General features: G+C 51.6%; 1 protein-coding gene across 5 annotated transcripts in view; it reads left to right on the top strand.

The window, feature by feature from the left end:
• NTRK3 (neurotrophic receptor tyrosine kinase 3) overlaps positions 1–23,397 on the top strand; it is a 350,817-nt gene that overhangs the window by 60,134 nt on the left and 267,286 nt on the right. For all 5 annotated transcript variants that reach the window (XM_057494679.1, XM_057494680.1, XM_036931897.2 and 2 more), the window contains exons 3-4: positions 3,817–3,891; positions 4,556–4,627. In XM_057494679.1, the coding sequence (XP_057350662.1) occupies positions 3,817–3,891; positions 4,556–4,627 (147 nt within the window). The remainder of the gene's footprint in view (positions 1–3,816; positions 3,892–4,555; positions 4,628–23,397) is intronic.

The raw sequence follows: 23,397 nt of genomic DNA, 5'->3' as shown, positions 1-23,397 counted from the left end.
TGGGCCTAGTTAGAATGCTAGGGAGCATCTCTGGGCTCTAGGTGCCAGTATCACTCCCTTCCCCTGAGGTGCGACCACCAAAAATGTCTGCAGACCTCGCCCAGTGTCTCCTGGGGCGCACATCGCCCCCAGCCGAGAACTGCTGTATTAGAAGAGACTAAAGTGAAGGCACTTACTTAAAGAGGGGATGGAAGCTTGGAGTCCACCTCTTTGCCTCTCCTCTCCCCCTGCCTCACTGCTCCCGATGCAGGCAGGGCACTCAGAGGGAGCACACAGCTGCGGGTCTCCGTGCGGCTGGCACCGCCGTGTGCTTTGTGCTGTGCACACAGCATCTTGCGCAGTGCTGTCGGCTGCGTTCCTGGCCTCGCTCTGAGTTCCTTTTCTCCCACTCATTGTGGGTTCCTGAGCGGCCTCTGCAGGGATGGGCTGGTGTAGCCTGTGGTCCTGGGACAGGGTGACCAGTGACTGCCCTGCACAGAGTTCAAGCTCCCGACCTTCCTTTAACAATGATCATTATTGACTATTTTTCAAATAACAAAGGAAGTGCTTAGTGAAGACAACCTGGACAGCCCAGAAAAGCACAAAAAGAAGGAGTGGCCCCATGTAATCACAGTAGACCAAGGTAATCACTGTTGACCTCAAACAAAAGCCAACTAAATCTACTCCCGTATTTTATATCTTTTTAATTGTATTTTTAGAGCCTGGCTTTTCCACTTAAACCCATAGCCTCCCTAATAGCACAGAGCTGTGAGCAGAGTTACCATAACTGACCCCCCGGGGCTGGTACCGAGGCTGAGTCATAGGAACTTGGCTGGCACCCTGCCATGCCATCCACAAATGGCATGCCCCGCACTTCCTGGGAACCTGCTCTGAGCTGCCTTCTGCGCATCCCTGAACGTGTTTATAATTTCTGCCTGAGCAGTTTTCCTGGAGGTCATGAATGACAGGCTTACTACCCCACCACACTCTGCCGCATGGAGTTTTTTATCAATGATTGCTGAGAAATGACAACTTCCGGCAGGACCGTGATGCCATTTTTAGCTTGGAAACTGAGAAGCACCTGCTCAGCCTTTGCAAGGCACAGGCTTAAAGATAATCATCACGGCTAGGCTAGCACTTCCTGAGGACCTACTGTGTGTCCCCAGCTGCCATAAGGGCTTTTGAATGTCGCCTTCCAATCCTCACGTTATTCCTATTCTGGAGGTGTTTTATTTTCACCATTTGACAGATGAGGAAACTGAGGCATGGGTAGGGGAAGTACGCTGGACCAGGGTCCCATCGATAGAGGTAGCAATGGGGCCAGGCTGTGTATCTTGGCAGCCGGGCTCTAGACAGGGGGCGGCGACCTTTCTCTATGAAAGGCCAGAAAGTCAGTATTCTAGATGGGTCTCTGCAGCAGTTACCCAGCTCCATGTGTGTAGGGCCAAAGCAGGCATGTGCAACAGTAAATGGGCAGATAGGAACACTGAGATCTGAATTTCATATACTTTCCACATGTCACGAAAGAAGATTTTACTTTTGATTTAAAAAAAAACATAAAAATTCTCTTAGCTGTCAGGCTGTACAAAAACTGGTGGGGGCTATAGTTTGCTGACCCTGCTTTAGAGGTGCTACTAGGATATTGCTACCTGCACCACTGCACAGTATAGGAGAACTCGTACTCGACAGAGGACATAGGGGCCCATATTTTATGGACCAGGGAGCCCTTTGCAAGATTCATTCATTCATTGCCTGCCATATCTTAGTGTGTGCCTGTATCGGGGGAGGGTCAGCTTGTGGCCGTGAGGGCATGAGGGCTGATGAGGGTAAAGTGTTAGAATGCAGTGATGATTGACAGCTCAGCCATAATAAAAGCACACCTATGGTATTCTAATGTGGGCTCAGAAAAATGATTTCATTTATTTAAACAAGTGGATTGACAGTTGCTTGCGGAGAGCAGGTCCTTGTCTGAAGCTGGGCTCCTTTGAATGAACGGTCGGCTGTAGGGACACTGTGACCCACTAGGTAGTTATGTGCACTGATGGCCCAGTGCATTCACCAGTCGGGGGCCCCAGCCCAGCCCTCTGGCCTTCCTTTCTGTCTGGAATGGAGCCAGGTCCCTTCCCTGGTGAGACCAGACCGAGCAAACCGCCCTGCAGCCAGGACGTTTCCAGGAAGAGGACTCGAGTTGGAATTCAGTACCTCCCCGGCCACCTGGCCCATGTCCCCAGCAGATGCCACTGTGTCTGGCTGCTCAGCAGGGGCCCCAGGAGAATGTGGTACAAAACGGGCTCTCAGCATACCTTGTCACTGTGTGGCTCTGAAATGCTTCCAGCGGCTCTGGCCACCACCGCCCTGCGGGCTTCCTGGCTCTGTTCCACTTGGGGGCAGACGGCTGAGCCACGGGTGTGCTGGGGCCTGGGAGGAGATGTCTGTGGAAGGTGGCTGCCAATTTTTCTGGCCTGAGTGTGCCTCAAGTAGCTCTGTCCCACGTGAGCTGTCACCTCTGTGCACTTCGCTCTGAGGGGTTATGTAGACCTCGGGGGCACTGACAGGACAGTCCGATCCTGGGTGGGGTGGGTGGGCAGCAGCAGGCCTTCTCCTGAGAACCCCCTGGAGCTCTGTGGGGAGAGGTGTATGTGAATGGTGCCCTCCTGCACATCTTTAGAGCTGGAACGGGCCCTGAGGACCATCAGTCGGGTGGTTCTCAACCTGGAGACCCAAGAGAGCAGTGGTGGTGGCCGTGTGTCCCTGGCATTTTGTCAATAAAAAAAGAAAAAACCAGAAATCAAACCCTCACTCATGACATGCCGTCTGTCACTTACAGAACTTTCACGTACCTTTGCTTTGGGCTGGAATTTGTTCATTGGGTGAGTTAATGCTGGTTCCTATTTGTTGGTAAAAAGCTCTGGTTAATGGTGATTTATATCTTTGTTTATAAATCTGAGAGGATGAGTTAATGATTACTTAATAAATGTAATGTGCTGGGTGGACACAAACCTTAAACATGCGGTCTGTTGGGAGACAGTGCTAAATGGAGATCTCTGGGTTGAGAAGGGGGAGACGCTGCTGACCCAGTGCAACCCTCTCCCTTTACAAATGAAGACGCAGCGGCCCAGAGAGGCCAGAGCTCTTGCTCAGAGCCACTGGCTGCTGAGTCAAGAGGTGAAGCTAGTGTCGGGCTCCGTGGCGTCTGTCTGCCATGCCTTCTCCACACCCATGCCTGCTGGGTTCCTAGGGGGCCCCTCCCTTCCAGAGTCGGTTCTGTCACATCAAGCCATTGGTGGTGTGGAATTCCACGTGGATTAGACCGTGGTTCCCGAAGTGGGTGGTCAGTGTCTGGACCCTGGGAGACCCTGAGGCGCGTGTGTGTAACTCCTGGGCTTTTCCACCCAAAGGCCGTGCCTGTTGGCAAGTGCCACCCGCACCCCCCAATTTTTAATTTATTTTTTACCATGTCGTTTGTATTGTCTTTATGGCAGGAGCTAAGAAAATGAGCTTGTTCTTAGGAAATCCTAAAAAGGAAAGCAAAGGTAAGGTGCAGGAAGGAAGCTAAGTCACCAGGCCCAGTTGGGAGACGGGGTTCTAGCCAGTCTGGTTTTAACTTAGCGTAGAGCCTTTCTGGGCTGAGAGGGGGCGGGAATGCTGTCCTGGGCCGGAGGGTGTGTGTCACCACGCAGTGGAGGAGGCTGAGGCTCAGAGATGTGGTGACTTGGCAGAAGGCCTGGCTCCCACGTAGCCCGTCGAGGGTTCAAACCCAGGTCTCTCTGGCTCTGCAGCCAGTGCCCTTCCCACTGCCCTGCCCCTCGGCTGACCCGAGCTTTTCCTCCCCTGCAGACACATAGAGAACTGGCGTGGTCTGCACACGCTCAATGCCGTGGACATGGAGCTCTACACCGGCGTCCAGAAGCTGTGAGTGCACCGGGCAGAGGGGTGGGGGCCGCGCCCGGTGTGGGGGCTCCTTTCCCCATGGTCCCTGAGGTTCCTCTTTCGGTAGAGTGGCAGTGCCCACCTAGGGAAGGTCATGGGCTTCCAAGGCCACCTCTTCATTCTCCCACATTTGACCTTAGCCTCGATAGAGGGGCGAGGGGGTTGCGTGGTCTCACCCTGTGGTTGGGCTTTCAAGGCAGGACCCCCGGGCTGCTGCTCTTTCCTAGACCCCGAGTCCTTAGAGAGTACAAAGTTTCCCAGCCATGATCGTCTGTGGACTTCGGTGCGAGTGGCTGTGGTGGGTTATAGGCAAGGTGGAGGCATAAGGGGGCTACAGCCTGTGGTTGCTGGACTGGCTTCTTGAACGGGGGCCTGTCCTTCCCCACTCGTCAGCATGGGTGGAGGATAGCTGTCAGCTCTGCCCATTCACACCCCTTACCCGCACCCAGGTCCCCTGGGCTGTGAGCCCCAATGCCCACCACGGGCACCCACGATGGACCACCCAGTGGTCCTGTTGATGCAGAAGGCCACTGAGTTCCAGTGGTGGCTGCGGGTCATCTTGGCCTGACCCGCTGTCAGCCTCAGCCCACAGCCGAAGTCCCTTTGTCCCTTAAGCAGTGCTGACTCTCTTTTTCTCTTTCTTCAGGACCATCAAGAACTCAGGACTTCGGAGCATCCAGCCCAGGGCCTTTGCCAAGAACCCCCACTTGCGCTATATGTGAGTAGGGCGGTGGCCTGGGTGGGTGGGAGCACACAGTAGGGGGACAGTGCTGGGCAGTGAAGCTGTGTGCCCTGGGGCGAGTCCCTTAACTTCTCTGGGCTTCAGATTTTGCCTCTTAAAATGAGGAATTTGGGTTTGATGATTTCTAAGGCTCCAGCTTAAAGGAAAAGCCTAGGACTGGGGCTTAGAGGGAGGGTCTCCTGACTCCAGGTTTGCTCACTTTTAATGATGAAATTTGCAGTTTTATGCTAAGAAAATGATAAGAAATTCCACACTTCTATGATGTGAATACTATACTTCTGAGATCGTCTGTAGGTCCGCCAAGTGTGTGTGTGGGTTGGAGTAGGGGGTCAGAAGAGGAGGGAAAGCAGGCCAGACTACGTGTTACGTCCGATAGGTTCTGGGGTCGGTGGCGAAGGGCTCAGAGAGTGGAGACCCTTGTGTGCAAGGCCACCTCACTTTGTAGGGACAGCGGCAGGTCACGTGGCCTGGGTGGGCTTCCCATCTGTACGTCCCCCCATCACCTGCCGTTTCTTTGGTGGATGGGGCTCCTGAGGGCTAGACCCGTGGGGACAGAATCCCATGAGTTTGGTGCTTCCTCTCCAGGCCTTGCTCTGGCTGAAGACTCTGGCTTTGATGGGAGGGCTGCCGTGTCCTGGGGAGATGGTGGCCTTGAAGGGAAGCTGACGGAGAGCGGTCGGGCGGTGCTTGCTGTCTGGTCAGCCCCGTTTTGAGGATAGTGGCCTTCTCAGACATTGGGCATATTCCCCAAGAGCAGAGAGGAGGAGGGTGGGGTCTACTGTATTTGGCGAGGAAAAAGGGGAGCGACGTGCCAGTGAGCTTCCCTTTGGACCCTTGAGAGTTGTCCTGGCGGAAGCCCCTTGCCTTTGATCAGGGAAGGGCAGGCTGGCTGGACAGGCATCCCGTGTGAAGAGGCAGCGCATCCAGGGCAAGGTGGGGAGGGCGGGGCGAGGGGTCCCGGAGAATTGTGCTGGGGGCTGGCTTTTCTTCTGTGGGGTCTGAGTCTAGCCTGGGCCCCTGTGTGTTTCCCCAAGCACACAGTGGATGTTGGATAGATATTTTTAAAAATCAGTTATGGCCACCTCTGCTTTGTGCTAAACTTTCTTCCCTCCCTGTGGAGACAGCGCCGTCTGTGGCCACTGCCCAGGCCCAGTGTGTTAGCTGCGGGGCACCGAGACCTCCCTTTCCACTGTGCAAAAAGCTGTCGCCCTCTTGCCCTAGTTGGGCTTTGGGGGTGGGAGCTTCCTGACGTGTGTTCTTTGCAGGTGGAGGCAGAGCAGGGACCAGAGAGGGCCTTGGACCAGATGTTCCAGGTGTTTATTTTACTGGGGATTTGAGTTTTAATGTGAAATATCCCCGGGGGGGGAGAAGCTTTTGACCTCTGAGAAGACTTCCTCTTCAAACTAATTCATACAAGGGCCACAAAGCTAAATGCCTGCGGCAGACCAGGCGATGGCAGTGGAGGCTGGGGACCGCGTGCCCCCTCTGCAGAGGCAGCCAGTAAGCATTTCTGGTGGCTGCTGCTTTGTGGAGGTGCAGCCTCGTGTTGCCAGGCTTAGTGTTTTTACCCAAAGAGCTGAAGGTTTAGTGGAACCTCTCACATCTTAAAATGCTGAAAACTGAAAACAAAACCCCTCAACCCCATGGGCCAAAGCACACTGCCAGTTGGTGGTCTAGGTTGTACTTGGGGGAGAGAAGCTGTCAGTAGGGGAGAAGCTCTGTCTCCCTTGAGGACATTGAGTGGGTGCTCGTGCCTTAGGACTTGACGGGCACGTGTCACCTGCAGGGAAATGGAGAGGGCTTTGGGACCCATGACATTCCTGTGGGCCTCAGAAGTGGGGGCGGGGGTGCATCTTGGGTTACAGTTGTCTGCAAAGTGGGTCGTGCTAGAACATGTCCTTGACTTGCCCTTGGGACCCCAGAAGAGGCTGTGACCCACAGGCCCTTTGGGGATGAGCTGGGTTCTCCTGGGTGGTGGCAGTGTTAGGCTGGGGGGACTTCACAAGATTCCCAGTGCTCTGGGGGCTGGGGGGCTCTGGCTGGAATCGGTTCTGGTACCAGTGAGCCTGCCGGGGATGGGCTGCTGTTTTCTCCGGGAAGCACTGGCCAGCTTTCGCCAAAGTCCTTGCGGTTGGCTGGGGCGGGGAGCGAGAGTGGGACGATGGGTGCCGTCGGGCCACCCCCATAATGGGCCTGGCTGTGTGGTGGTGGGGGGTGAGGTGGGGTGCTCCCAGCTTGGTGTGGGACTTTCAGCACCTGGTCAGGCGGCTCCGATAGGAGCGGGGGGGCTTCCAGCAGGGTCTGGGGGTCCAGAGAGAAGAGTCAGGAGGTCGAGGCATACGCACTGGCCTCACTGGCGGGTCTAACTATGAACTTTTCCTGTTTATGGAGACGCATCCCAAACCCCAACCGAGTGACTTTCCCAGCGGCTTCAGGACGTTTTTCTCCTGGCAAATGGGCCCGGTTTCTCTGCTCTCACACGACATCTTCTATTTCTGTCCTCTAAATGCGTTTACAAGTCTTCAGGCCCCAGCTGAGCAATCACAAGATGCTCACTTACTCCAACACTAATTGCTGAGCCCTGGCTTGGCGGCTTTTTCTTTTCTTGTTTTTTTTTAGGGTGATGGCTGAGAAGTCTTTTCTTCTCCCCTCTGTACAGAGTAAGAGGCAGGAAGTGAAATCATTGTCCCCTATAACGATGTCCAAGTTGTCCAAATTGCTCTAACGGGTTCATCCTAAGCGGCTGTTGCATCACTCGGGGTCTGGTGCTTTCTCGTGCCAGAAAAAATGAGGCTGTGATGTGAAGGCCAAGTTGTGCTGCTGCGAAGGAGGCTGGAGGTCAGGGCTCATGAGTGACTGGTCATCTCACAACTGCTTTGGTTTCCTCTTTGATTAAATGTGAAATAAATGAACACTGATTCATATACATTAAGGCAAATTCTTTCTGAGAGATTGGGATATTCTTGATCCTTTTCCTGATCTTAAAGATTTTGGATTAAGGATTCTTAGGGATAGAATTTTCCAAATGGATAACTGGAATAGCAACTTGCTAATCTGTAAAATGGGCACAATAGTATTTTAGGGATGGGATGTGGCGGGATCCCCTATTAAATAATAGGGGCTCATACAGTCCTCAGCCCTGTGCTGGTCAGTAGTCAGAGTTCAGAAATGGCAGTCACTAATAAGGATAGTGATTGTCGTTATTGGTGGTGGTGACAATAGACTCAAAGAGGAGGGATTAGGTAGCCTTGACGGCAAGTCTGACCATTTATTCTGGAAAAGCTGGTGAGTGAGTGGGTGGGTGAGTGAGTGGGTGGGTGGGTGAGTGAGTGGGTGAGTGAGCCTTTCTTCTTGCACACGTATCACGCTATATTACATCCCGTGGTTTGTTTCCCTGGCCTTTACTACTGTTGGCTGGCTGACAGTGTCCCATCTGGTTTGACCGTCTCGTCTCTGTCTGCCCCCCTAGAAGGTGTGCTTCTGTGGAGTGGGGACTCTCCTGTCACTGTAACACCTGGAGTAATGCCTGACACAGCAAGTGGTCCGAGCTATTTGTTGACTGTATGAGTGACACTCACCTGGCTTGACCACTCTGGATGAGAGGGTGATGTCAGAGTGTACCAAGGTCTCGCGGGTAAGAGCTGGGCCAGGACGAGGACTCGGGTCTTGGTGCTGCCCATCTGATACTCTTCCCACCAGCTCACCCTGCTGACTTTGCTTGGGTCCCACCTAGCAGACTTCTGCGTGTGGCAGGAACAGTGCAGGCCTGTTAAAAGGAAGGGTATATGGGTAAACTTCGTATGCAAAGCATCTTATATTACAACATAAATAAACAGAATCATGCCACAGCCCCACTCTGCTGATGCGTCCCATGAAAGTGACAGTGGAGGTCACTCATCTCTTTGAGCTTTCTTCTCATCCAGCTCTACCTGCTCAGAAGCTTCCGTCCGACCCGGTGCCTGAACCATTGTCTAACTCAGTCCCGTCAACCAATTGGCTTATTTGGATGAGTAGTTAAGAGGATGTGTTGTTGAACCGCGCTGCCTGAGTTTAAACTCTGGATCTCTCATATATACTGTCTGTCCTGGCACATTACAGAACATAGCTGCATAGCTGTGCTTTAATCTCCTCATTGGGAAGATGGGGGTAATATAGTTGTTAGCAAGATTAAGTGGGTTAATGCATAAGAAGCACAGAGAAGAGTGTCTGGCCCATAATAGGAATGCAATGAATATATGTTAGCTGTTACTATTTTTATATGTTAGCTATTATTTTTCTTTAGGTGACAGTGGGACGGTCACCTCAGTATGCAGCTGAGTAAATATGTAGAGAAGTGTGTATTAAGATTTCCATGTTCTCCCCACCCCCAGGTGCTGCATGCTACAGGGGATTTATCACATATAAGACATGACTCCTGTCTCTAAGGGTTTACCAGTTGTTTGGGGAATGTGGGGTCTTGTCAGAATCAGGACACTGGGACCTAATCTCTTTTTTAGAATGTGATTACAACTATGGCATTTCTCTTTATAAAAATCCCCATACATATGCAAACCACACACACCATTTTTCACATGTTTTTGGGATTTACAGATTGTCTTTGAGCCCTGAATTAAGAACCCTGCATTAAGAACCCTGCCCAGGGATGTCCTAGAGAGAGGTGTATGGTGGCTGGTCTCAGCCATTTGAAAAATTCTATTATAGATGTGATCAGTGAGATTAATGTCATGCCATAATCTCATGGGCATGAAAGAGTGCCCTCATAATTTATAATCCCCACTATGGTTAAGATAAGCCAGGAATATACTGGCTATGGGGTTTCTTTTGGGGGAATGAAAAATGTTCTAAAACTGATTATGGTTGGTGATGGTTGCACCACACTGTATAGGCTACAAACCATGGAATCGTACACTTTAAGTGGGTGAATTGAGTGGTATGTGAATTGCACATCAGTAAAACTACGGAATGTGCATATGTGTGCACGTGCATCCATGCATGTGTGTGTGTGTCCACCCTGTGTCTCTCCTTAGCAGAAGCTTTTAGAGCCTGTGTGTGGTCCATTCTGTGTCCTTGCCCTTTGCCTGGGGACAGAGGGTGTTAATGTTCCAGGTGGAGGCTGCTCCACTGGGCTGAATCTCGCTGGGTCGATGATGGGGGCAGAGCTATAGCTTACCTTCTGCGGACGTGCAGTAGGGCAAAGACAGAAACTTTTGCCATGGCAAAAAAAACCTAAACAAAACAGATGAGCCAGGAATGCCAGTGGCTGTAGGCAGTGCCTGGGGTGGGTGGGCCACCAGGAGTGCCTACTGACTCTCGGTGCTTTGGCTGTCATCCTGTTCCTTTCTTACCCAAGAAAGGGCCTCAGGACACGAGTGAGAGGGATGCTATTGTGGGGGTGGCTTTGCACCATCTCTAATTTGTATGTATACAGCAAATTGCGAGCAAGTGGTGGTTCTTTATGAGAGTTATGGGTTATTTGTGACACAGTTCACACCTTTGACACGCTGCACCAAAGGTTGACTTCCTCCAGGCTTCTGATACAAGGCAGTGGAGGGGCCACTGGTGTAGGCTGTAAATGCACTTGTCCATCAGAGGGGGGCTGGAGTGGCGAGGAGGCGACGGTGGGGCTGGTCTTTGGAGAAGTGTGGGATCGGCTCAGTGGGTGGCCTGCTGGTGGCACAGGGGCTGCTGCTCACTGTGGGGTGGGCACAGCCCTTTTCCCATCTGGAATTCCTCCCAGAGCTGCGCAGACACACGTTCATGGCTCCAGGCCATTGACTCTGGCCAGCAGGTAAACTCGGATAGAATTCTAAGGGAGTGGGATTTGGAAATCATTCTGTGCTGCCTCCATTTCACAGATGAGGAATATGGGGCACAGAGAGGTTAAGCGATGTGCCTAAGTTTACACAGCTGTTAGGAGGCAGAGACAGAAGCCGATGGTAGGTGGGCTGCCTGTGGAGCTCCAGAGCCTGTCTTCTTAATAATTGCACTGTACTGTCCATCGGCCGTGGCCGGCTCAGGGCCGCCTGGGCTGGTGTCAGTTCTTGGGAACCCAGTTGGAGAGCCAGGGTGAGGCAGTGAGCTTCAGAGCAGCATCTGTCAAAATGGGAGATACTTTGGGAGAAGGACCATGGGAGGCCACTAAGGGGGAGCTGGAAACCGAGTCCTGCTTTGTCCTGGGTGCCGGCAGGGTCTAGGTGAGTGGGCCTCGTCCCTTAGTCTCCCGGATGATGCTCACGGAGGCTGTTGGCAGGGTCACTCAGAGTGGGTGCTCAGCCAAGAGGACAGAGCCGCTGAACGGGCAGGTGGCGGTAAACCCACGCTTATGAAGTGCGGATGCCGGAGCCGTGGACTTTCAACCTGCTTATTTCTGGGGAGGTTTCCTGAACCAGCCCTGGCTGGTTTTGGCCCTGGTAGAAAGCAGCACCCTGTCTGTCGCTGGAAGGTTCCAGTACAAAATCCGAGGCTGGGAGTGGGAAAGGAGGGGGTGTGGACCAGAGTATGTGAACTCGGAGGCCGCCGCCCTGACCTCTCAGAATCTTGTGCTGACACACGCAGCCTCGACACCTGAGACCTCCTGGGCGCAGTCAAGCTGCATTACTCCGGCAGACGTGCCTAGGTCCCTGCGTCTTCCCATATCCCAGCTCCCGGGACACCTGAGGACACCAGGCAGAGTCTTTCCTGTTCCTCTTTTAAATGGATCCTTTTTGCTCCTATTGAACCAAAATGTGGTTTAAACCCTAGAAATCACCAAACCCCAGATTTTTCAACCTGGAGTTGCTTAGTTTCCACTCACCTTATCTGCTGCCTCCAAAGAAAGTCCATTTCCAGTCTGCTCACACCCTCGGTCTCCTGGGTGGTCACGTCTCTAGGGCCCTGGGAAGGTCCGCTGCTTATTTCCTAGTGAAGCAGGTAGCAAACTTCCTCAATTGAATTTCTTTCTTTCCCGTCTGTTTGTGTCTCTCCTTCAGACTCCCTGTGGTCCTGGGCTTGCTGATGTTTCTCCTTGATGATCTCTTCCTGTTCACTTTGCTTTGTGGACAACATTCTCATCCACGCAGGCCAGGCCCACACGACCCACTCGCTGGCCAGGGCACGGCAGGGTTTTATGATGCTCTAGGTTGAGGCCCTGCATTCACCACAGAGGCTGTGTTCCTTTTGATGATGTCAGCACCTCCATTCTCTAGGATCCTCTGGCCTGAACCTGAGGAGTTTTCTTGTGACCTTGTCCGCTGTGCCTTCGAAAAACTAAGTCTGATGCTGAGTAAATACTGGCCTCTGGGCTTCGGGTCTCCCACCCCAGGGGTTTAGACCATATTTTCCAGCCTTGATTATTCGCAGTAGATTTTCTTTTCTTTTTTTTTTTTCTCCTTCCCCTAAGGCTTCATTACTTCCCATTTGTCCACATCTCTTCTCTCCATTTTTCTTGTTAAGGACAGATTTAGAAAATGAGATTAGTCTCGTGGCTATTTTGGAGTCGTCATTAATTTTTGTCCCTCTTCATTCCTTAGTAGGCTGGCAGTCTGGTGTCTTTTTCTCCCTGGGTTTTTTTTTTCCTGATGGGTTTGTGAAAATCTCTTTTATTGCTGGGTTAACTCCTTTGTTTCTTGGGGCTTGCCTTGGTCCGGAGGGGCCTCTGCCCTTTCTGGGGGGTCTTTTACGTGGCCCACCACTGTGGCTGTTCCACACGGGCCACTGCCCACGTCACCTTGAAACCTGAGGAGTCCAGCCTGAAACACACCTTTAAGGTGTGTTTCTCCCTAGAATGTGCCAACTCCTCAGAGGGCAAAGACTAAGCCTTATTAAATCATGTTTTTTTTTTTTAAATGTTAAATGCTTGTTTGAGGAATGAATCCCTGAATGAATAAACCATGGAGTGAATGAAGAGAGAGCGCAGCACGCACTTTGGAGGTGGGCGCTGCAGCTCCTGCTCTGCCGGCGCCTCGTGTTCTTGGCCCAGGAGCTGCGTCTCAGGATCCTTCTCAGAATGCTGGAAATAACTCCCAACTCTCAGGGCTCTTTTGGCGAGGAAAGAGTGAACGTAAAGCGCCCCCTGCAGTGGCCGCATATGCAGGTCTGCCTTGTATTTGGGAAGCTCTTTCAGAGGCTCAGAGGTTCAGTCCTTGTTAAAGGCATTTGGAACCCCAGCTCCAGTAGCTTGCATCTCAGGCTTCTCTGGGATTCTGACCCAGTAAATGGGAGACCAGAATCTCAGGGGGTGAGGGAGTTAGCCAGCCAGGTTGGGGAATCTGGGACAGCCAGTGGAGTCCCTGACATCCCCCCAGTCTTCCTGGGTGGCCTCAAGGCCATGCACCCTTGCCAGCTCATCGGAGGTATCAGTGTGTGGTTACTGTCAGGGAGGGAGCTTTATCAGTGTATATCGTGGGAGAATTGAGGCAGGAAACGGGGGCGCTAGTGACCTGGAGCCAGGTGTGGGGGGAGATGCAGGAGCTGGGTGTAGAGCGGGGGGCTCTCTGAGTCCAAAGCATCCGTTGCCGCCTGCATCAGCCCTGTGTCCTGGCCTTTTTCCAGACAGGCGTTTCTACTTCCCTGCCGTCATCTCCCCACCTCAGAGTTTACATCCTCGTTTCTTTAATGTGGTTAAGCCTCTGTGTCTTCCCTGGTTTTGAAGCCTCTGCCCAGGATAACTCTCATCCCATTTGCATTTGGCAGGGGCCAGTTTGTACTGGCAGAGGGGTTGACTTCTCTGTAGGGCTGCTCGGCACCGCTTCAGGCCACCTGCCTCTCTGTCTTGCTGAAGGCCTTCGCTCTCAGTTGGAGTCTCCCTGGGTTGGGGTTAGGGGCGGTCATCTTAGTTGAGTTGATTTTCCGGAGTGATGAGGGTCAAGGAGTCCTCTGGGACCCTGTGGAGGGTCTGCTGGGAACCCGAATGCAGGTCCAAGCCCCAAGGGTGTGGTGGGCTAGCCTTTGAGCTGCTCCTCAAAAGCCCTGGTGATGGTCAACATGTCAGGATGCACAAATAGTGCAGACCTGTTCTGCTTAGATAGCAAAACGGTTGCCTCTTCATCTGTAAAGTGGGCCCAGTCCTGTTGCCTGCATTTTTTTCTAGGGTCATTGTGAGGGTTGAGTGAATCATGTCAGGAAAGGACTTTGACAAGCGCGGAAGCTGAGCCCCTGACAGGGCCTCAGGGGGATGTTCTGTCTGGGATTGATTTGCGGGGTTGGGGCAATGTTGGAGCTGTGTCACTAAGGCAGCAGAGCTGGTCATGTTAGATGACAGGGCAGGAGGCAGAATTGGGGCTGCAGGGCCGGGCCCCTTCCCTCCATGCCTCGTTTGCTGCCAGAAGGCCGGGGGCTGATGCCTCCATTTCTCCTTCCAGAGGAAGGTCTTGTGCTTCCCTGCCCAGGGCCCCAGCCTCTCTTACATCCTAGTGTCCCAAGACGTCTCCCTAGAACTTCCAATCTCCCACCCGACCTCACGTTTGTTTTCCATGTAACTGGCAATAGACTGTTCAAATATTTCAATCTGATTCTCCCGAATGTGCCTCTGATGCTCTTAGGCTTAGAGACAGACTCCGCCTCAGTCTGTCAGGTGAGCGTGTAGCCCGGGCAGGGACCTGGCCAGACAGCATGCTGCAGGCCGGGGACCAGCCCAGGGACTGTTCTAATGGTCCTCCACGCACATGTCCCACCAGCCTCCTCTTGTACTACCTGCTCTCTCGCTGTGTGGCATTTCCTTCCAAACCGGCAAGGCTCCGTGCCACCTGCTGACCCAGGCCCTGGGTCTTGTGTTAGTGCCCACTCCTCCTTCTGGTTGCAGCTCAAGGTCAGCTGAAAGCTTTCCACTGCCCCTCCCCACCCTGACGCTGTTTGCCGTCACTTTCTGCAGGTCCCTGTTTCTTCTTCCATTGCATGTGTTCCAATAAATATATATTTGAATTTAAATATTATACTTTAAATTAGATGATGTTTGCTGTCCGTACTGGGCTGAAAGCTCCCTGAGGATAGGCATCTTGCCCCTTTCCTCTGCCACCGGACACCCAGTACTTGGCAAGCCCTGGTACGTGGCAGGCACGTAAGTGGATGAATGAATGGATGACTCGGTGGAGGGTCAGCAGGCTCATCCTTCCCTTTTTGCATTGGGTGGGGCCAAAGCCCAGAGGCTTCCAGTGAGTTGGGCGCAGACACAGGGCAACAGAAAGTGGGCTTCTGCCTTGAGAGACCGAACAACCTCCCCTGGTGCTCACGGAGCCAGGTGCCACCCCATGTGGGTGCCATTCAGAACCAGGTGCCACCAACTGAGTGCCTGTTCTACAGGGAGACTAAGAGGGGTGACTTCACCACCCACCCCATGTCTTCCTCCAAAAATAAAGGGGCACCTTGGTCCTCTTGTCCTTTCCCACATCTGGCGAGCCCAGCTGTGCCCTCGGGGGCAGGCAGCTCACCCCGTCTGGTGGCAGTGGGGCTGCCTCTCCTGTGCCAGCTGACCGTCTGTAATCAGGAGCCTCTGCCGATGGCAGCAAGGGCAATGTCCGCAAAGAGCAACCAGGTGCTCCTTATTTATTGCACGGAAAAGAAAACAAATTAAGGCCTTGTTATTATACAGTCAGGCATGTTCTTAAATAAAGCTTAAGCAGTCAGAACTCCATCCAGAATATTAATAAATGCTTTCTACTCTTTCTCTTTCCTCCCACCCTTCCTTACTCCTCTTCTCCTTCCTTTCTTGCTGGTGTAGCTCTGCTTTGACCTGAGCAATCTCTGGAAAGTCTCTGAGTAGGCATACTTGAGAGCCCATACTAATCTTTTCAGAGATCATCAACAGTATTTATTGAGTGATTTCCTGGGCTTGGGCCGTCCTAGGGTTTTCTTGCCCTGTACCACCCACCCTAGTTTTGGCTAAGCATCTAGAGGAGGCATACTGTTGTTGTCCTTGAACACATAAGTATTGGTGTCAGGGGCTGACCAGCTCTAGGATCTTGGTCAAGCCGTCTAATCTCTTTGAGCTGGTTCTTCCTCTGGCAATAAAATAATCTTCCTCATACGCTTGTTTTGGGACTTGGCCGAGATGTTACATTTGACATCCTGACACATAGCAAGTTCCCTACAGCTATCAGGCCATTGTTTTTCTATAACTGTGGATCATAACCAGAATTTTGTACAGTTTCTTGTTTCTGTTGTCGCAGACTCATACTTACACTGATGTGCCTAGAACATGCTAGGCACCTATTGGGTCTCCCTAAGCAGCTGAGAAATGAGTGGTCGTGTCTGTTTGGGGCCTTGCAGGTAGACGTGGAGGGGATGGTCACTGCGTGGTGTGATGTTAGGAGAGTCTCACTGATGTGGTTCCTTTTATGACTAATGACCAATCCCCTGAGCAATTTGTTCTCATAACCAGCACGGCTTAGTGCTTTATAAACCACATCTCAAAGCACCGTCTCGTGTCCTGTGTAGTATTACGGTGAAGTAGCAATTACTGTCATTCCTATCTTATTGCTGAGGAAACTGAGAGACTTAGTGGTCCAAGGCCTTGGAGCTAGAAGTAGTGAAGTATGACCCGGGATCTAGGTCTCAGACTCCAACTTCCTTGTCTTTTCTGCTGCGCTGAGCTGTGTCCTAAGTCATTGCCGACATGGGGAGGAGACTCACCTGGTTCCTGGACCGCAGGGTCTGGATGCTGCCCCAAGACGTAGCCCAGATCAGTCACTACCTTGCTCTTCCTGCTCCCTTTCCTGTGACATGGGAAGCACATGCCAACATGGGTTTTACTAGCAATGTTACGGTAGTTGGGTCATTGCTGGAAACTAACTTAAGAGTTGCTTGAAAACATTAAAATATTGTTAGATTCAAAGTGTGTATTAGGTGGTTATATGGCTAATGGTATGATAGGCCTTGTTAAATGCAGGTAATATCCCTGTGGCCAGCACCACGTCTTGGGGGAAAGGGGTGGGATGGAGATACTAAGGCCAGACTAGGGCCAGGTGGAGCTGGAATATTCAGTCTAGTTGGGGAGATAAAATTAGCTTTCTTAGACCAGAGATGCCGGCATACTAGCATCTGCCAGCTGGTGCTGGCCGTACTAGGCAGAGAGATTCTTGTATTCCAGGGATGTTGGGGAAGGATTCAAGAAGGACACAAGTCTTAAATTGTCCTTGAAGGAAGTCATGCAGTATTATATAGGAAGAAGGAAAAATCTCAGGGAGGGTGTGTGTCTGTGTGTGTGTGTGTGCACGTGCTTATACACACACGCTCACACATGGATTTGCAAGCAAGCAGGGAACTAAGCCAAGAGAAAGAGAGAAGAAATATTTATTGTGTTAAGCTCTCTACTAGGCACTCTTCCAACAGTGATCTTGTTTGAATAAATGATACTCTTCCTGTTTTACAAATGAGGACTCTGGACTCCGAGAGGTTATGTAACTTGCCCAAGGTCACACAGCTGGAGATACACATTCATATCCATAAGTATCTGCTCTAGAACTCATGTTCTTTCCATTGTGTCATGTTGCAGAGACTGGATCACCTCTCTGAGGGTGGTGAGGGACCCAGATTTCCCAAAATGAATATTGAAAACTCGTTTATCTTCTTGGCAGGAAAACTGGTATCTCACTATCTCTGTTTTTGCTTACCCAGCTCTCAGCCTCCGTGTCCCTCTCCCTGGGGATTCAGCACCATGGCCAGAGCCCTTGGGCGTGGTGAGCTGCAAACTGCTCCCTTGAGAGAGGCTGCCAAGGCCCTGGCCCCGCTTCTCTCTAGCGTCATCACAGCTGTGGGCTGCTGACCTGTGTCCCTAAGTAACTGCCACGTGGCATCTGGGAAGAGGCTAGCACATGTGGTGGACAGGCGGCCTGCTCTCTGCCAGCCTGCCCAGTGGGATCCAGATGTAAGCAGGGGAGGGGAGGGGACGAAGGTCTGCTCCTCCCCTCCTCTCCCTCAGCCCAACCCCGGGGAGAAGGATTATGATTTATGACTTCAGTTGCCCTGACCTGGGGAATTGCCTAGGGCCATGGATTTTGGAGGACTGAGCTGGAGTGGAGCTTCTTCCTTCCAGACAGAGTTTCTAGGTCTGTGGTCCAGGATTGCTACACTCTTTTTTTTTTTTTTTTTTTTTTACCAAGCATGTTCTGTTTCTGTTGACTGAGGCCCAGAGCAAGTGGATTGTTACGTGGTGGTTCTCACAGGAATAGTCAGAAGGGGAAAAATTGGGGGCGCAGCAGAGCAGAGCTGGCTGAGTTACAGTGCTTGTGGGCTTGTCCTTGGTGTGATGTGCCTTTTTCATTCGTGGAAGGCTCTCATGTAAATGTACCAGGCAGAGTCCCCAGCTGGAGAGGAAGACACCTTCTGGCTATGCTCCTGTGCACACGTGTACACGCACGCACACACATGCAGGTACACACTGTAATAGCGTGCTAAGGGGATGGATTCTGGAATCAGACACATTGATTCATTATTTTAACATGACCAGTGTTATGGCTTTGAAGTAGCTACTTCATCTCTAAGCCATGGAGTTGTTTATCTGTAAGATGAGAAAAAAATCATAACAATAATATGGACCAAAAAGGTTTCTGGGAAGATTTAATTGACTAATAATATCTTTAACATCTAATATCTTTAGCGACTAGTTGCTGACAAGCATTCAATAAATGTTAGCTATTATTTTTTATTTCTCAAAAAATTATTTCTGTATCCTAATTTTTCTTCAGTTTATTCATATGAATATTGTTAATGATTCTGGAAAAGTTCCCATAGCAGGGGAAAATGTGTAGCAAGTTAATTAATTGTTTGCACTTGTGTTCAAAACCCAAGGATTCAGTTAAGTTGAGGTCAGCCATAGTAGTGTCGGTTTAAGAAAGAATTAGTTGAGTTTGGCACCGTGTGTGGTGCAAGATGTATGAAATTCAAACCACTCAGTGAAAGTTCCTCGCATGTTTTTATTTGATGATGCTTGTGATCAAAGTGCAAACCAGGCCTTGCATTTTGTGAAGAACTGTAAGCAGAAACACAGTTCACAAAGCCTAGCATGGACAGTCATCACTGGAGTGCCAGCCTTTGCCAGTCCATGTGCCCATGCGCTCTTTGCCTCTGGTCTCTTCTCATTTCTCAGAGTCTCAATGCAAAGTGCCTTGTCTCTATAGATGAATGCCCTCCCACCCCCAGATTGTATTCAGTCTTCACACACAGCCTGAGGGAAAGTGAAGAAACGGCTCCTGCAGAATCTACGTGGAACCAAGTGGGGCTCAGCTCTGGGTTCCATATCCATGTGAGATAAGAGTTACTATCTCATCTCTTCATGCATATGTCTCTGTGGACTCTGCCAGGCTTCTGCACGAGGGAGGCCATGGAGAGTAGAGATAAACACTGCTTTTCCCAAACATTTTGCAGCATTGGACAACAGAGGCTAAAAGACTGTGCATGGTATAAATTATAGAGAACAGTGGTGTAATGACATTTTTTGGTGAATAAATGAAAGCTTTGAGTCATGAGGCCAAGAACAGAGAGAGTGAGCAGAGAAGTATAATTAAACAGAGAAAGGAGAGGTTCTGGCCGACCCTGGAGGTGAGCCCAAGATGAGAGTAGGGAGAGGAGTGGGGGCAGCGGGCCTCGTCTCATGGCTGGAGCTCACGAGAGAGGATTTGGCTGTTACTGGCAGTCAAGGAAGGTGAGAAAGGGGGACAGGGCTTTTGAAACCAGGGACGAAGGTGAGCGGTGGCAGGGAGAATTTTAGTAGAAGCAAAGCCACGTGAGCTTCAGAACTATGGCTAGTATAGGACCCTGAACTCCTCAGCAGTTTAGGATAAGCCGGGATGGGAGAGGTCTGTGTGAAGAGCGGAGAATATGGGGAGTTAGGAGGGGCGTCAGGAATAGGGCTGGCAGCCCTGGGGTCATGGGGTTCAGGGTCTCTCGTATCTGCAGCTCTGAACTTCCTTGCAAATACTCTGTGACTTGCCCTTTGTAAGGATGAGAAATAACAGGGTATTACAGCGAGGATGCTAGTTCTGTACCAGCTGACATGCATGGATACGGGGCTGTGGCCAAGTTGGCTGCCTCCCACCACCCTGTGGGGCCAGCGATGGTTCAACATCTTGGGGAAAGTTCAAAAGCCACACACAAACCTTTTGGACAGGTCCCCTTCTCCAGAGTCTTCCAGGCAGTAACAGATTTCCATGGAGCATATGTCTCATTCACCCCCCCCACAGATCCTAGCATTGCCTGGCACGGACCAAGAACCAAATTAGTATGTGTTGAATGATTGGAGGGGTGGAGATTGCATTTCAATGTAGTAAAAGCTGGGATGATACTAAAATTTACTTTGTTCAGAGAATTTACTTATCTCTTCTGTTCTGTGCTGTAAACCAACATCTAGAAGAGTGCTTGGCACATAACAGGAATTGAATGCAATTATTGTCCAAGCTGGGACACTTCTGAGAGCGAAAGGGAAAGTAACTAACTAGAAGAGAATCCGGGACACCAGACGTGCCCGGGGACTGTCTGGGCAAGCCGGGATGTGTGGGCATCTGTCATCAGTACTAGGTGAATGAATTCATCCTGTGTCCTCGGAGCTGTGTAAAGAAAAGTGAAGGTTTTATGGGGGTTTCTTCCTTTCAGCCAAATTACTTCCATTTATCCTTGGGCTCATTCAGCAGTATTTACTGAGTACCTATTGTATTAATACCAGGTGTTTTGCTTGTATCACAGATAAAAAAGAGACAGAGGAAAATCCTATTTTTACTCGTAGGAAACCAGATTATTGACAGAACAATTATCTGACAGTGAGACGAGAGAGAGAGATGGACGCAGTACTCCAGGAGTGTGTGGGTGGGAGAACCAGTAGTCTGGAGGCGGTGGCCAGGGGAGCTGCTTCGAGGAAGGATACTCCAGGGAGTCCTAAAGTGTGGTTAGACATTGCCAGGAATTCTGGGAGGAGCAGACTGTCCAGGGAGGCTGTCCAGGGCAGAGACCTCATTCCAGATCAACTCAACAGCACTACGTTGCTGGAGGCCGGCAGTATTATTGTGACTTGGACGGATGTGTGCTTGACCTCGCAGACCGTATGGACCGTTAGCCATCAGGGTTATGAAGGGGGAATTACCGGGTGAGGAGGGGCATCTGCCCCAGACACGGGGTGGTGTCCTTGCTAGGTGCTGACCCTGGCAGTGCTCTCGGTGGAGAGAGGGGCTTCTAGACACGCACGTGGACCGTGGAGGGGAAGCTTTGGGCATTCCTCTTCGCGCTCAGTGGTGTGGGTGCTGTTCGCACTGTCCTCCTTTTGCTGCTGTGTTGCCTGGGCGAACAGAGTGGCCACAGGACTGGGCTCGGGCAGCAGCTGCTCACGAGCAGAGGCAGGAGGCCCAGGGCTCTGCCAGCAAGTCTCAGCACTGGGAGGAAGAGGCTGGGTGGGAGGTGGTGGGTAGGAGCTGGTGGAGGAGCTGGGGTGTTGCTCAGATGGGGCCCATCTGCCTCCCCGTCCAGAGCTTTTCAACGTAATATTAAAATGTTCCTCATTATTTTCCTTGGATGAGTTTGCTATCCTGATATATTAATTATTCTTAAAGGTCAATAGCGCTCTTTCGGATCCCCTTCTGTTCTATCATGTAATCAGTTAATTAATTGGAAACCATTTAGCAGCGTCTGCCGAGCCGTTGTCAGCGCGAGTTCTCTTGTTGTGCTGCTCCCGCAGTGGCGGTTCCCCCCCCGAGCTCCTGTTTAGTTCCCGGGATTTGGGACCGTGAGTCTGGACGCCGCCCTCCCCGCGCCCCCTCCGTGGGCGGGTCCCCCAGCTTACTGTCCTTTTCTCTCATCAGCCTTTTCCTTTATGAGTCTCTCCCGGGAGTAATAGTCCATTTTCATCGAGTGCCTGCATGTGACGGGCACTGTGTGGGGCGCCTGTAGGTATTATTTAATTTGATGCTCACCACCTAATGTGGTAGAGATTTTGGTCCCGTTTCAGAGGTGGGAACAGGCTCAGAATGGGGAAGTAAGCACTCCAGGAATTAAATAGCTAGAAAGTGGCCAAGCAAGGAGGGCAGTTCTGGGAAACCTTACGCCCTTATTTGCTGTGGTGCTCGTGCTTTGGGGGTATCGGTGGGAGAGGACATGGATTGTGGTGGTGCCTTAGTCAGGATTATTAGTTCCAGGTGCTGCTGGCTCATTACAGGTACAGGCATTTGATAGGAAGCTAGCATCCCGTTGTTGTTATTTTTATTGCACTTCCATTGTGCTTGCTGTCCTTAAGATTGATGTACGCAGAGGGAATTGCTCAGCTTGAGGGCAGGACAAGGTGGGAAGCAATGTCTGTGGTACGACACCCCCAGCTCCTGAGTATGTCCAGGCCCGAGCATGAGCCAGTCACACTGCAGGGCTGACCAGTGCTAGAGTCTCTGGCAGCCCAGCCTCAGATCGCTGGCCCATGCCCTTCCAGGCAATGGCCCCGATCCCAGCTCTGTTACCGTGTGTGTGACTCTACCAGGCCCCTCCCTGCCTGTAGTCTGGTCTGCAGCTGAAGAGGGGACACCTAGGTCACCTCTGGCTGATAGATCCCCATGCCTTTCCCTGTGAGCCCCTTGGTGCTAGAAGCTGGATCTCCATCCTTCCTGGCTTCTGCATATGGTCCCTGCTAGCCCAGGAGGTGCACTGGGAAGTCTGACTGGAGTCCCTCTTTCAGAGACCAGGACTTCAAGTCCCCCCAGACCTGGGGTTGGGAAAGGCTTTCCGCTTAAGGACAGTAGGATCTTGTCCTAGACATTGTGAAAGGCAGGGGCCCCTGGGAACACAGGAAATGACACCCCAATAGCACAGCCCCTCCTGCTCCTGCTAGTAGGTGGTAAAGAGCACAGACTCTGCAGCACCTGCTGGGGTTTAATTCCTGAGTCAGGGCCTGACTCAGGGCAAGTTATCTAACCTCCCTGCCCATAATCTCCCCTCTGTAAAGCAGAGATGCTGGTGATGACAGTGACGATGAAGACGGTGATATGCTCACGATGGGTACAGTGATGCTAATGATGGTGGTGATGGTGATGAGGATGGTGGTAATGAGGATGGTGGTGGTGGTGGTGTTGGTTGTAGCACATCCCTCATGGGTTCGTTGTGGTGGGTAAGTGAGCTCTTCTATGTAAAACCCTTAGAAGAGAGCTGGCCCAGAGTAATCATTGTGTATGTTAGCTACTATCATTACTACCATCTGCAATACCCCAGCACCATGCATTGAGGACATGCTATGTGCCAAGTACTGTCAGGCACTTGACATGCACCAATTCATCGTAACGTTAGAGTTGCTCCATAAAGCTGATGCTATTATGACTTCTGTGGTCAGGATGAAGAAGCCGACCCAGAGAGGCCAGGAACTTTCTGAGGACGGTCACACAGTTCAGGAGGGGCTGGAGTCACGAGTCTAGCCTATCTGCCTGGCTTCAAAGTCCATGCTGTTTCCATGCCACCTGTGGCTCTCACACTCGAGCATGAGTCACCATCACCTAGAGGGGCTGATGCAAGACCGCGTGCTAGGCCCTGAGGTCCCGAGAATGTGTATTCTGACAAGTTCCCAGGGGTGCTAGGGCTGCTGGTCTGGGGACCACACTTTGAAAATTCCTGCCTGCCCTGCGTGGTGCAGCCTCCCAGAGCAGCACAGTGGGGCCATCATGAGCTCTCCTTCACACCACTGACTGGGCTCTCCCTGCCATCTCAGTCGCCATGCACTCCAGCATAACAATTAATCCTTCAGCTAGCTGCTCACGCGGTCTCCATGACCGAGGCCCCCGGCCGGCCCTAGTGGATAAGACGGCCCCAAACGGCAG

The sequence above is a fragment of the Manis pentadactyla genome, chromosome 18 (assembly GCF_030020395.1).
Source record: "Manis pentadactyla isolate mManPen7 chromosome 18, mManPen7.hap1, whole genome shotgun sequence".
In the NCBI taxonomy this organism is placed as follows: domain Eukaryota; kingdom Metazoa; phylum Chordata; class Mammalia; order Pholidota; family Manidae; genus Manis; species Manis pentadactyla.
The sequence above is the reverse complement of the archived record's forward strand: the minus strand, read 5'-3'. Positions and strand labels throughout refer to the sequence as shown.